Source organism: Pleurodeles waltl, chromosome 2_1, assembly GCF_031143425.1.
Source record: "Pleurodeles waltl isolate 20211129_DDA chromosome 2_1, aPleWal1.hap1.20221129, whole genome shotgun sequence".
NCBI lineage: Eukaryota > Metazoa > Chordata > Amphibia > Caudata > Salamandridae > Pleurodeles > Pleurodeles waltl.
Window position 1 is genome coordinate 539,584,315 of NC_090438.1, and position 15,203 is coordinate 539,599,517.

Below are 15,203 nucleotides of genomic sequence, written 5' to 3' on the forward strand. Positions count from 1 at the left end.
AGTCAAAAAAAAAATGGAGGCAAATCCAAGGGCCTGGGCTCTGGAGAGCCCTTGTTCCATACCAAAGCACAAACTACATATTTTCCACAAATCCGCTTTACACAGAGCTATTCAAGACAGCTGTGCTCTGAATGGGGATGTTGCTGCAGTGAATGTCTTGCCCGTGTAGACTCTAGCTGTGGGCTGCCTAAAGCTGGTTTCAGCAGTACCCATCCTACTCTCCCCCAAATGACATCCTGCAGCCTCCCCTCTAGTACTTCCCTCTGGATGCCCTGCTGTAAGTTGCACAGGTTGCCTTTTCAACAATAAAAACAGACGTCTTTCTCGTCCCCTTAATGAGGCAATTAAGAGCATTTGCCAGTGTAAGCAGACGTACTCGTAGGTGGCCGTGAATTAACATCTGGTGCTATAAAATCCTCCGAGTACATACATTTCTTACCAGCCGTTTTGACCATTTCTTTTCAACTATTTAAATTCATTGACAATAACATATTTGCTATTGGACACACACGCTTGTTCTTTCTTGAAAGGGCCCTTCAGCGACCACTGGATTCAAAGCACATAATGAATCGATTACTAAACTACATATACATACATCTATACATTTCCGATGTCCCCTTGGTGTAAAATTGTTTCAAGTAGATGCCATAGATCCCTTTTTGTGATTTCCATCATTTTCCTTACAAAAATGGTAATATCCCTTTAATGCTGTGGATGGCAAGGTTCTATGATCCAAGGACTATGCACCATACACCCATAGGACATGGTGTGTGTGTGTCTGTGGTGAGAGAAAGGGCTGGCAGGGGATGCAGAGGGATCAAAAATGGGAATGGGCAAATGCCACTTTGCTCAGTTTTAACTTAATATTAGTCTTGTGTGTTGTTGAACAGAGGCAGACATTTGGGTTACTGGCAGTGAACCAACTCCTGCTGTTGGTTGTAGTGATTATTTTGTAGATCTGTAGTTATTTTGTGTGTGATCCCATAAATGGAGGAACTTGTCCTGGTAGAATGTGAGATGACAGTTATGCCATGGGGAATTACTGGTGCTATGGAGGAGCGGTTTCTTAACATTTTTCCAAAGCTTTATTGTGGTCTAGAGGCTGGTGGCCAAAGGCTGCTCTGAGGTGTACTTACACTGAAGTCAGAAACTCTTTCGAGAGCATACTTTGCCAAAATCTATCTCTCATACAACTGAAGAAACCCCTTCAAAAAGAGCACTTTAGAACCTCCACCGATAAGGCAACCACATCAAAAGCCCGACTCCATCCCAAAGTTTAAGTTACTTTCATTGTTCCACTGAGTAAGATTCAAATGTACATCTACGCCAGCAACCTCATACCTGAAAGAACCTTTACACAAGAAGGGGCACATTTACACACTTCAATCTCAACTTTTGAACAATCCCTATACCTCCAACACACAAAAATTACAGGCTTTGAACCTACTGCCAGGAATCTACAAGGAAAAAGAAAAAAATAATAGAACACTTGCGTGTCACATACTAGTGCAAGATGCAATTGTCTTAATGTGAAGGTGGAAGCTGTACCCTTACAGTTCTTAGCTAGAAGGTGGGATGGGGAGATGCCTGGGCTGAAAACAAACAGTTGTCCCATGCCAATCCCTGCGGAGCGCAAGTCGTTATTGCCCTGTAGTGTGTGCTTCTGAGAATGGACAAGCCAAAGTGAACATGGTGATTATGTGATATTCAGAGGTTGGGTGCAATACTTTAATACAAATCGATATTCAACTGCTACAAGCAAGGCAATGTCCCCTCACATTTCTACCAGAAATAAAAGGGCCTGAAATATGAAACCACACATTACCTAATAATGGCTCAAGGCTTGTGTACACAGTCACATGGTGCACACCAATGCACGTTAGCATTTATTAGCATTGTCAATAAAAGGCTATGGTCATGGGGATTAAACTGCTTGCTTAGAAAGAGGATACTAACTGGCATTAAGCACATGTTTTTGCCTCCTTTCAATGATGTGATGTATACTACAACATTAATCAGTCACAACGTAAATCCCAGTGGTGTTGTCCCATCTCTCACCTAAACATACTACTTATGGCACAGCACGCGGACTACAAACCAGCATTATTCAGCAGAACACTGCTGTATGCTAAAAAAAAAACAAAAAAAACTATTTACCTAATCCCTACTCCTCGAAATAAGGGTTTTCTGACAATAGTCAATAGTCAGAAAACCCTTATTTCGAGGAGTAGGACTTAGGCAAACTGTTCGTAATGTGTGGCATTACCTTTAAGATAAGCGGTCTTTACGCTTATTAGCAAGCCTCGCCTTTAGCTCCAAATTGATAACATAACAGGCTGGCAACTATCTCATGATAATGGCCTGTAAATGCTCATTTAAGATATAATATATTGCAAATACCTCACTCTGCGGACTACATGACTCCTGATGAAATACCCGATTGATCAAGGCGCCAAGGGATATTTGGTATGGCTATTCTAGAAAACATCTGTGATTAAACTAACTGTAGCTTTAAGAGTCCCCTCCTACCAGACTCCATGATAGTTTTTGCGACTGCCAGGCTGAGTGGCAAAATGCCTGTTCCAAAATAAAGGCTTCTTACAATTCAAGGCCAATATTTTGGGAAGGACTTCATTGTGGCCAAGAAGTTAACTTTTCTTTTGTCGATGAGATCTACTTCCGCCTCACTGAGTATGCATGTTCGGAACTAACAAAGGAGTCTTTCTTTAAAGCTGCCCCACCCAAAACCACATATACACACCATATGATATAACTTAGTGAACTTTTTAGGCATAAACAACCAGCAGCTGCTTTTGCTTGGTTGCTTGGCATCGGGTCTGCTGATAAACATGGTTCTGAGCACCTTACCATCACCAGAGACATTTTAGAAGGAACATCCGCTGAAAAGTGCACCACAGGCCAAACTGTGATTAAAATCATGGCTTTGAGAGTTCCCAACGTGGGCTAATCACATAATATGTATGGGACAGCAAAAGATGCCCTTTAATTGCAAAAATACTAAGAAGCCATTCTTACATCCCCAGCTCATCCAAAACCTACCTCGTCGTCATCCATGAGGTTCAGCTTTGAAAACTCGTACATTTCCTTCTGTTGGGTGGTGATGTTAAAGTACAGAACTGCATCCTAGAAAACAAAAGAAATGCAGACATATGTACACATGAGCGGCACAAAGATTAAACGAAAGGTAAACATAGAAATTAAATTTATGACAGAGACTTCTAATAGTATCATATTATTGGTTTGGAATTTTAACCTATACTCAACTGCAATAAAAAAATGTTGTTCTCATAAGTGTGGGGATGGTGTATAGTGGGAAAAACTGTCACTTATATGCCAGGAACTCCGAAGCACAAACGCAACAAATTGAAAGGGTGTAGACTTTCTAAAAGCCCTGCACATACAGAAATATGTGTAAACAATGCTGTATATACAAATGCATTACACAGTGGTTTCAGGGGAAGCTCTTCTCAGAGTAGAGGAGCGTTGCCCCACTATTTAAAATGCCCCAAATTGAAGATAAAATGGTAATAGACATTATTACCATTTTATTTTTCAGTAAGTCCTCTGCAAACTCACGTCCCGAGTGTCAGGATGGGGCGGGGCTGCAGCTAAGTGGCAGCAGCAGGGAGGAGTGTTGGGCTGGGCAAGTTTAAAGTGCGGGTGTCTTGTTGGCTGTTTGTCTTGCAACGGCGGCCAGACATGCGCACTTTAAACCTCTCAACCCAGCTCACAGGCCTCCAGTGCCCTTTGGAGTGCTGATGGAGCCTGCTTCATCCAATCCTGCCACTGCTCTCATGCTATGCTATGAGAGCACCAGGATTGGTTAGGTGACTTGGCTGTAGGAGAGGAGAACACCTGGGACTGGAGCAAGGACATGCAGGAAGGTAAGGTAAGTGTCTTTTATTTACTTTTATTAGAATGTATTTTGTTTGTAACTGTAGGTAGGCCCTTAACAGCCGACACGCATTACATTACCGTTTTAAATGTAAACATTTTAACTTAGAAAAATAATGTAATACGTCAGCATTAAAATAGTTAACATTATTAAGTGCATGCACCCCCCCACCCATTTTCCCACCCCTCTCCATAGCTGGCAGCCAACATTGAATAGTTTTCTTACCACCCTGGGCAGAAAATCCTCGTCTGTTAGTCCCCATTTGTCTCTATGGTACTGATAATAAACCAAGTTCTGCTTCATCACTTGGTCTTCCTGATCGAAGAGCAGGTAGCTGGCCACGCAGGGAGCGGCGTTCTTTAGATCATTTACTAAGACAAATAAGGAAAGTGTTATGTCAACTTATGATCATAACTAAAATTACTGTTACATAACTTCATGGACTATCCCACTTCTTCAAATGTAAGATGTATGCCATAGATATGTGTGTAATACTTTACAAAGGTGATGAACTTCACAACTTTGTTGATTGGCTGCACACAAAACAGGTTCTAATCAATTCTATTAATTTCAAAGACTTCTAAAAGGTAAAAAGTTGCATCACCCCTGTCATGATGTTACCCTGTGGCCATCTGGTTGCACACAATAATATGCAACATGCACATTAACCACTGAACTAGCCAGTTTCCATCCAGCTTTTAATGAGTTATATCCTTTGTATGAGCAATGTGTTATGACATCTTTTTTACATTTGATCTTTCATGTGTGCATCTCAGATGTGTGATCCTGCATTTTTACAGCTTAGGAGTACCACCCATAGCACGGTGGGGTTGAGCAGCTCTGCGACTTGCTTATGGTCTAGTTTTCTGTGCATCTCTATCCCCTGCTGGTGGCAATGCAAACGCTGCAATTTCGGGACAATGGACCTAACAAACTATTACGCTGTCAGTATAGTACACAACTCCCACTGTTGCTTTCAACCACCCAATGGGAAATGTAAATGGCGGGCTTTGGGGTTACTTCTCTGAAGACACTGTGGAAGTTACAGTCAAAAGTGGCCCTTCCCCCGATATATGTGCCCCAGTGCCTCCTTATCTCATTTTCATTTTGGTTAATCCAGGATACGGGAGGAATTTGGGGTTGCGGGGGTGTCATGTGTCACTTTAGGTAATGAAATATCTTCGCTAAAGTCATTCGGTATTTGAAATACCCTTAAAAAGAAAATACCATTCGGTCTGTTTGTAACGGTGCTTGCAGGATCGATATTTATATTCCCTCGCTCGTTTCCTCAATGCACATTTATTTCCAGTTGATGAGTTACCAGTGCCTGCCACTGGATGGCGGAATTGCCAAAACCTTTGGATTCCGAAAGAGATAGGAAGCATGAGAAATGAAATCACAAAAAAAGCTGTTACACCAAGTCAACTGCGCCCTATCTGAAGTATATTTAGGAATGGTTTACCAATACCTACATGGATCGCACAAACGCGTGACCTCTGTCGCGACTGAGTAAAGCAAACCATGGAGCTGACGACAATCCAGGGTACATGTGTACATTTTTATGATTACACAAGTTTCCTATTAAGATGGACATTGTAAATCTTGGCCGCAAAATGTCAAAATCACCCTGTAAGGGGACATCAGAACAAAGTCTTAACTGATGTGAATAAGGTAATACTTTTTCTTCTATAAACATACAGAATGGAGTCTTGGGGAGCAGCCGACCAATGGAAGGTCTGCCCACTGGGGTATTTTGGGCAATGGTGCAGTCCAGCGACTTCACCGTTTCGGGCTACTTTTGGGCTATTCAGGTGGCAGGGTTTTATAAACGGCCATTTTACGAACCTGCCACCGTTTTCTTAATAATTAACACGGCGGCTGGCATTAGAGATAAGGGCTTTTTTCCCACCCTCCCACCTCCCATCCCCAAAGCTTTAATAGTTAGTGGGGTGACAATTGGATTAAACTTTAGGGGTCTCATTATTGGAACAGGTGGGCAGGGCTGGGAATAATTGTTATGGTTGTCGCTGGGAACAGGTGTAGAGATGGTTGCCTAAGAAGTTGGCAGGGGTTTGACAAGTTTATTGTTATTGGTAGGGGCAATCCAGGCTGAAAGGGAACGGGTAGACAAGCGCACGAGTCAGGAAGTTTAAGGTTCTTTATTAACAATTTAAGTTAGTTGCAGGTTAATAGTTGCATTGAAAATGGTATGGGAGGTTAAATGCCTCAAGTGAGGGAATTTGACCCAGAAAGTTGTAGAGGAAGGTAGTTTAACATAGGTACGTTGTCTGTATACTGACGTTTAGTTTTGTAAGGCTTTAGGCCACAGTTATTTTATGTGATGTGCACCTGTTTCAATAAAGCGGCCTTTTTCACACAAATAAGGTGTCTGTGATGCTCCACTTTTCCTTAATATAATGTCCATAATAATACAAGTTTCTGCATATGGTTCAATGGAATGGAAGGCAGGAATGTGCGAAACCGCCCATCCATAAGAGATTTTGAGCATAGGTGGGGAAGGGACATGACACCAGAAATAAAAATTGGCGCCAATGTATGAACTGATGTATAGAAGAATAAAGGGTAATATACACAGACGATGTACCAAAAAAATTGCCAAGGTACCTGCCCTGTGGAGAGAATGTCATGACATGACGAGAAGAATTAAAGAGGCGATCCTGGCAATGTGATGGGGGTCATGAAAAATGAACAGATGGGGTAATTCCAGTCTATCTTAGTATAGGGGAGGTAGGGGATGGGGGTCAAACAGTCTTAGGTTAAGTTCTTATTGCAGTGATGAATGTAGAAAATGAACATCTATCACATCAAAAAAATCTTTTAATGTGATATAATATTAAGCACAATAAGTTTCCCGTGACAATTTTCTTTACTACAGTATGTTGCTAGAATCCAAATCAATGTATTGGAACAAAAAGACTAACGATTAGTGCTTTAACAAGTGACTAAAGGTTTAACTTTGGGATGGTGTCATTGCTCACCTGAGAAGTAGAGTTGGACAAGCCACTAAAAGTTCCAGCCAGATCCCTGGCTTTGGCTTAGCTCGAGGTCCGCACTGCTGCCCTGGGGATTATGACGGTATAGAGGAGGGGCCGGCAGTATGGCCGTGGCTATTGCGCCATGGTCATAATAGTTGGCGGAGCACTGCCAGCCTGTTGGCTGTGTTACCGCCAGCTTACTGCCGGCCGCCAGGGTCGTAATGAGGCCCATAATGTCTTGCACTGATGGTGTTAATGGATCAATGTGTAAGATTGACAATATCAGACAAAACATTTCCATTTTGCTGCATAGCAGGCTCCAGTTGTTGGGCTATGCGCCTGTTTAAAAATATTTATACATTCTTCTGGTAATTGAAGGTAACCAAACTTTATGCCTTCAGAAGCCATATTGCATATATTGAGTGAATTGGGATCTGGATGTCTTATTTATTGGAGAGTTTGTGTGAGAAGATCCGGTCTGTTGGGGAGTTTCTCGTGAGGTACTAAGGAGAGGTCCAGCAGAGTTGTAATCCACGGTTGTTGATCCCATGTGGGTTGTACTAGGATAATTTTGAGATAGGTGTGTTTGAGTTTCCTCACCAGGAATGGAATGAATTGGAGAGGTGGAAAAGCGTATGTAAATATCCCTTACTGATTGATCCGTAGGGCATTGGCATTGGACTGGGGATGTGGGTACTTGGATGCAAAGTTTTGGCATTTTTAGTTTTCTGCTGTGGCGAACAGATCTCGTTGAGGTGTTCCCCACTTTTGAAAGTATTTTTGAATGACTACTGAATGGAGTTCCCATTCGTGGACTTGTTGATGCGTCCTGCTTAGCAAATATGCAGAGTTGTTGTCTGTGCCGGGAAGATATTCTGCCAGAAGATGAATGTGGTAATCATGAACCCACATCCAGATTGTTTGTGCTAGCTGAAACAACTGGAGAGTGTGTGCTCCCCCCCATGTTCTTGTAAATAATACATTGCTGTCATGTTGTCTGTGCGGATCAAGACAGATTTGTGTATTAAGTGAAGCATAAAAGCCTTTAGGGCTACAAAGACTGCCTGAAGCTCCAAAACATTGATGTGCATGGGCTGGAGACCGGGGTCCCATGATCCCTGCACTGTGAGATTGTTGAAGTGAGCTCTCCATCCTGTGAGGGAGGGAGGCATCTGAGGTTCAAACTACTTGAGGAACTGTGTCTTGAAAAGGCCATCCTTTGAGTAGTTTGTTGGGATTCCACCATAGAAGAGAAAGGTAAGCTAGTTGATCTACCAACAATAGATCCTGAAGATGACCCAGAGCTTGCGACCATTGGCGAGAGAGACATTGTTTTAGGAGATGCATATGGAGTCTGGCATGAGGGACTATGGCAATGCAAGATGCCATCCTACTAAGAAGTTTCATCAATGTCTTGACTGTGTAGATTTGATTGACCTGGATGGAAGAGATTTGTTGAAAGTTGTCAACACGTGTTGGATTTGGGTAAGCAAGGTCCAATTTTGTGTTGAGTATACCCACCCCCAAAACCGTTGAATCTGCAGAGGCTGTAAGTGTCATTTTATGAAGTTTACTGTAAATTCTAATTTGTGAAGAAGGTTTACTGTGATTTGGGTTTGAGCATGACACTGACTGAAGTGCTGGCTTTGATGAACAAATCGTTCAAGTAAGGGAATACGTGTATTTGTTGTCTTCTTAGATGTGCTGCAAGTACTGCTAGACACTTGGTAAATACTCTGGGAGCAGTTGTGACCTCAAAAGGTAGAACCTTGAACTGATAATGTTGTCCTGCCACTACAAACCTCAGATATTTGTGGTGTGAAAGTTGAACTGGAATGTGAAAGTAGGCATCTTTGACATTTAGAGGGGTCATGAAGTTGTCTTTTTTTTTTTAGCAACGGAATCACTTCCTGAAGTGTGACCATGTGAAAATGTTCAGAGAAAATATATTGATTTAGGTGTCTGAGATCTAAAATAGGCCTGATAGTGGTGTCTATTTTGGGAATGAGGAAGTAGAGAGTACACTCCTGTTCCTTTGTATTGCATAGGAACTTTTATGTAGCTCCTTTCGACAACAGAGATTAAACCTCTTTGTTTAAAAGAGCAAGATGTTCTGTTGATATCTTGTGGTTGTGAAGTGGAATGTTTGGGGTGTTGATGTCAATTTTATACAATAACCATGTTGAATAATGGATAGGACCAATAGGTTCTATGTTGTGTTTATCCACTGAGCTGGTAGACTTGAAGGCGCCCCCTACTGGAGTGGAATGAGGAGAGAGAATATGGAGGTAGTCAGTGTTTGACTGTGGAGAGTGAACCACAAGTGTTGGTGGTTTTTCCCCCTACCTTTGGAGCGGTTTCCTCTATATGTGCCTCTGAAAACCCCTTTGAAGGCAAAGAAACAATTGGTTCAAAATGAGGGTCATGGTTGGAGTTGTCTGCGGTATCGTTAAGTGCTTCAGGTCCTGATGGTGATTCCTGGATGTCCGCCATTGGGTGTAGGAGGAAGAGGTTTGACATTGCTGTGAATTAGAGTGATCAGAGGATGTGGTTGCCTTGCAGCCACCCCTGTATAACGGGCAGCAAAAAAAACAAAAAACTTTTTGGTTGGTTTAGTAAGGCATGCATTGCTTTAGCAGTGTCGGTGTCTTTTTTGGAGTCAACCTGGGACCCAAATAGGTGCTACCCATGAAAAGGCATATTGAGGACAGCTTGTTGGACTTCTATTTTGAAACCAGAGCACCTTAACCAGGCATGTCTCCTAAGGAGTATACTGTATTGACCCCTTGTGCAGCTGTGTCAGCAGCATCTACTGCACATCTAACTGAATTATTTGCAATTGTCTGAATTCAGGAGGGGAGTGCAGGATAGAGAACTGGGTCTGTATCCATAATTGGATCTGTATCATAATTATCCCAGGGGTCTGGTTCTTGTGAAGTATCAACTAGTTCTTCCTTACCATATACAGGTGAACCCTGTGGTGTGTATTCCCCACCCCCTTCAAAGCTAGGTGAATGAGGTGGAGCAGAGAGAGGAGGTACAGATGGAGGAAGTGGTGGTGGTTCTTGTAAAGGAATGGCTGGTGCAATAGTAGACGCCTTTTTCTTATGTGGCTTTTTTGGTGGAGGTGAGGTTTCAAGAGCCTCCTGAAAAGTAAGCTTCTTCACATGATAGGTGGGAGAAGCCACATTTGTGCCTGTGTCCTTTTCAATTTGTATTTTCCACTGCTTAGCATCCATAGTTCTAGAATTGGTTAAATTGGAGACAACAAAGCTAAAGAATTGTCAGATTCTGCTGTTTTTGGTACTGAAATTTTATGTCAGTGTTGAACCCTCGATCCCGAAGGGCCAGGCGATGTAGTTTTGCTTGGTGCCAAACTTTTCAGTGCCAAAGTTGATGGTACCGAAATATTTGTTGCCGAAGTTTTTGATCTGAACCTCTGGATTGTTTCGGTCAGACCAAAGGAATAGAGGCCGATTGTAAAGACTCAATTTCAGTCTTTCTGAATGTCAGAGCCGAGCCCGAGGACGGGGCACTCAAATCAAGTTTCCGTGACCTACCTTGGCCCAAGGGCAGTGGTGGTCCGGTGACCTCTTTTGTGAATCTTTTAACTGTCTTTGTGAGAAGAGGAGGGGCAGTTTTTTTACTCATGACTTGTGCAGAGGTGATCCCCTGGCTCTCGATATCGGATTGAATATCGGAATCTGTGTCTTCGACCGAGATTGCCCCTTGTTGCTCCAGCTTCTCTTGTGTATTCTCATCCCCGAAAATATCCTGGGCGCTGTCATGTGTTGAGTGTGCAATTTCCAGCCTGCAAGCTCTTCGGTCCCCAAGAGTCTTCTGTTAGTATTTATCTTTTTGGTATGTCAGTCTACCTCCTATAGACTGCTTGCAATTGCAATGCACAAGGGACTATATTACATACAAAAAGGAAATTAAACCATCACACTTTTCTCACAATCAATTTTTTCTCACAAATTCACTGTATACTGCAGCTTCTATTTTTTTTTTAATGCTTTTGCCGTAACTCCGGTACTACCCCCAGCATATCTTCAAACTGTTTTTTGTTTATAAGATTACAATGCACATTTTGGGATGCAGATCATTCTGATGTGATAAAAAGAAACTGTAGAGAAGTATGTTTCTAACTGAAAGAACCATCACTACCACCAACAGACCACCACCAATACCACCACTACCAATAACACCGTCAATGCCACCAGCACTGATACCACCATTACTAAGGCCTCAACTAAATTAGACAACGCCACCACCACTGAGACTATCATTAACCCCTTCGCTGCCAGGCCTTTTCCCCCTCCTGTGCTGAGCCTTTTTTTTGGCTATTTGGGGCAGTTCGCGCTTTGGCCCTCATAACTTTTTGTTCACATAAGCTACCCACGCCAAATTTGCGTCCTTTTTTTCCAACATCCTAGGGATTCTAGAGGTACCCAGACTTTGTGGGTTCCCCAGAAGGAGGCCAAGAAATTAGCCAAAATACAGTGACATTTTTTTTTTTTTTTTTTTAAATGGGAAAAGGGGGCTGCAGAAGAAGGCTTGTGGTTTTTTCCCTGAAAATGGCATCAACAAAGGGATTGCAGTGCTAAAATCCCCAGCTTCCCAGCTTTCAGGAACAGGCAGACTTGAATCAGAAAACCCAATTTGTCAACACAATTTTGGCATTTTACTGGGACATACCCCATTTTTATGATTTTGTGTGCTTTCAGCCTCCTTCCAGTCAGTGACAGAAATGGGCGTGAAACCAATGCTGGATCTCAGAAACCGAAACATTTCTGAAAAGTAGACAAAATTCTGAATTCAGCAAGGCGTAATTTGTGTAGATCCTACAAGGGTTTCCTACAGAAAACAACAACTGACAAAAAAATATTGAAATTGAGGTGAAAAAACCTGCAATTTTTCTCTACGTTTTACTCTGTAACGTTTTCCTGCAATGTCAGATTTTTTAAAGCAATATACCATTACGTCTGCTGGACTCTTCTGGTTGCGGGATATATAGGGCTTGTAGGTTCATAAAGAACTCTATGTACCCAGAGCCAATAAATGACCTGCACCCTGCAGTGGGTTTTCATTCTATACCGGGTATACAGAAATTCATTTGCTGAAATATAAAGAGCCGGCACCTAGGGAAACCTACCAAACCTGTGCATTTTTTAAAACTAGAGACCTAGGGGAATCCAAGATGGGATGACTTGTGGGGCTCTGACCAGGTTACCAGGTTCTGTTACCCAGAATCCTTTTCAAACCTCAAAATTTGGATTAAAAAAAAAACAACAACATTTTCCTCACATTTCGGTGACAAAGTTCTGGAATCTGAGAGGAGCCACAAATTTCCTTCCACCCAGCGTTCCCCCAAGTCTCCCGATAAAAATGGTACCTCACTTGTGTGGGTAGGCCTAGCGCCCATGAAAGGAAATGGCCCAAAACACAACGTGGACACATCACATTTTTTCACAGAAAACAGTGCCTACCTGTGGATTTTGGCCTCTAGCTCAGCCGGCACCTGGGGAAACCTAGCAAACCAGCACATTTTTGAAAACTAGACACCTAGGGGAATCCAAGATGGGGTGACTTGTGGGGCTCTGACCAGGTTCTGTTACCCAGAATCCTTTGCAAACCTCAAAATATGGCCAAAGAAACACTTTTGCCTCTCATTTTGGTGACAAAGTTCTGGAATCTGAGAGGAGCCACAAATGTCCTTCCACCCAGCGTATCCCCAAGTCACCCGATAAAAATGGTACCTCACTTGTGTGGGTAGGCCTAGCACCCACGAAAGGAAATGGCCCAAAACACAACGTGGACACATCACATTTTTTCACAGAAAACAGATGTGTTTTTTTGCAAAGTGCCTACCTGTGGATTTTGGCCTCTAGCTCAGCCGGCCCCAGGGGGGGGGCACAAATGGCCTAAAATATATTTGCCCCCCCGCCTCCACCCCCCTTGGGAGCGACCCTTGCCTACGGGGTCGCTCCCCTTGCGTGACGGCGCAAAAAAAAAGATCCCTGGTGCCTAGTGGTTTCTGACCCCCTTGGGAGCAGATTGGCCTAAAACCGTCCGATCTGCCCCCAAAGAGGGCAGAAATGGCCTAAATACAATTTGCCCCTCCAGGGGAGCGACCCTTGCCTAAGGGGTCGCTCCCCATCTCTAAAAAAAAATTGCCCTGGCACCTAGAGGTTTCTCTCCCCCCCCCCCCCCCGGGGGCAGATCAGCCTAATAACAATCGGCCGATCTGCCCCCAAAGTGGGCAGAAATGGCCTAAATACAATTTGCCCCTCCAGGGGAGCGACCCTTGCCTAAGGGGTCGCTCCCCATCAAAAAAAAAAAAAAGAAAACACAAAATAAAAATTAGCCCTGGCGCCTAGAGGTTTCTTCCCCCCTAGGGGCAGATCAGCCTACCAACAATAGACCGTGACTAGGGCTCAATACCCATAAAGCCGTTAGGGTTCGATTTCAGCATCTATAAACATAAGTCTTCCTGGGACAGTGCTAGTTGCGCGTTTACTAGCAGCTGTACGGGCTGATGGGGGAGCAGGGTGGGGAGGTTCGGGAAGGACCCCATAGTCACAACTGTATGCTATCTCACTTTCCTCCCTATTTTTGCACTTACGTCACCCAAGAGCATTTTATTTTCACAGTATTCTGAATGGATGGCTTGAATCCTTGCACTGCTGATGCAGTGCATATGAGTCTATTTTCTCTCCTTATCTCTACCTCTCATTAATAAAACAAAAATAAAAAAATACCACCTGGGCTCGCTTGCCCCATTAAACCTCTTCAAGGTCAGAGTGCCAGCAGCACTGCACCAGCTGGCAGCAATGTTATAATGTGTTAACCACTGTGGAATTCTCTTAAATGATAAGATACTCCATTCATAGATGTACAAATGCTCAGTGGCCTTCTAGGAAAAAGCACTGGCAACGCCACAAGGTTTCACAGGTGCAACCAATTACCTTGGTCGGTGCTTGATTAAATACAGGACTTGGGAGTCTTGCCTGGAAGCCTAATCTGCTAAACACAGAAGTGAGAAGACAATCACCAGAATGCAACTGGTTTGAGGGCGGCCAATGTACAAACTGCGCCCGAGCTCACACTGTGAAGCTCAACAATATCTCCTTTGCCGTACATGTATGCCAAAATGCATTTTGGGCGAAAGCTAGTGCATTCTGGAGAATCAGTTGCAGCAATGTAATGCGACGCCCACTATTCTGGAAAGGTTACTTTTGTTTTTATTATATACCACTCAAACTTCACTTCCGAAGCACTGTTTGCCAAGAACTCCCCTAAACCTTTAATATCCTTAATTACGTCGTTCATTTGCCCAACTTCTTTATCCTGAAGTTCAGTTTTGTTTTTTTCCTACATGACCCGCTTATTGTATATTTACCAGACTCAACCATTACTTCTCTGTAGCATATTTAATGACCTTTCTCAAAGTTAGGTATAAACACTATTTGGATCAAAGGCTTCTCTTCAGACTGTGTCCGTGCATATCTTTTTTAGGAGCACATTCATTTAATACAACCTTCTATGGTAACACTACCTAATACTGCCCCACACCAGGAAATAGCACGTTTGAATAGCATTTGGATAACTTCATATGTCCACTACATTATTCAGGGCACATTGTGCACCTGCTTCTGACAATTATTCATATAGTCAAGTTATACCCTGCAGAAGATTTACCTACTGAACAGAAGGGTTTAAGGCACTTTCTAAGGAAAAACACGAGATTGGCAATCAGAGAGGAGTGTGTTCGAATTATATGGTGGCAATTTACAATGGATGAACTTTCTTTTGCTTAATTTTACCACTTTATCCAAAAAAGTGATCCAGTGTCAATGGAGCTGACTCTTATAATCTGTACACAATCTCTGCAGTATCATGGCGAACGCGTTGTCTACACACTCACCTAAGAGGGCCACAAAACCACTTACGTTTATAATAAGCATACTGCAGATAATGGTACATGGTTGCCACAAACTTCTCCACAACATAGCCTCCGATGACAGGGGTGAGATCACCTTCGCACTTCATTTTGCAATCAAGTACCTCGATGTAGTGATCTGCAAGAAAGCAAAAGCAATCTTATTTTCTAGTGTCTAGATTATTAGAACATCTAGTGTTCAAGAAGAACAGAAATACAACAAAATTGCATTCGGAACCTGCAAACCTGAAGCAGTTTTACAATCCCCTACAAAAGTAATTAAGAACTAATCTGTAAAACATTTTTAGTGGTAAACTAATCTCGAAGGCCCCATTTAATGGTAAACTAG

General features: G+C 42.8%; 1 protein-coding gene across 1 annotated transcript in view; it reads right to left on the reverse strand.

Annotated features, from left to right (window-relative positions):
- CRTAP (cartilage associated protein) overlaps positions 1-15,203 on the reverse strand; it is a 153,984-nt gene that overhangs the window by 15,072 nt on the left and 123,709 nt on the right. Inside the window, exons 4-6 of the mRNA XM_069214279.1 lie at positions 14,865-14,993; positions 4,142-4,287; positions 3,061-3,144 (exon numbers count right to left, since the gene is read on the reverse strand). Coding sequence (XP_069070380.1) covers positions 3,061-3,144; positions 4,142-4,287; positions 14,865-14,993 — 359 coding nt within the window. The remainder of the gene's footprint in view (positions 1-3,060; positions 3,145-4,141; positions 4,288-14,864; positions 14,994-15,203) is intronic.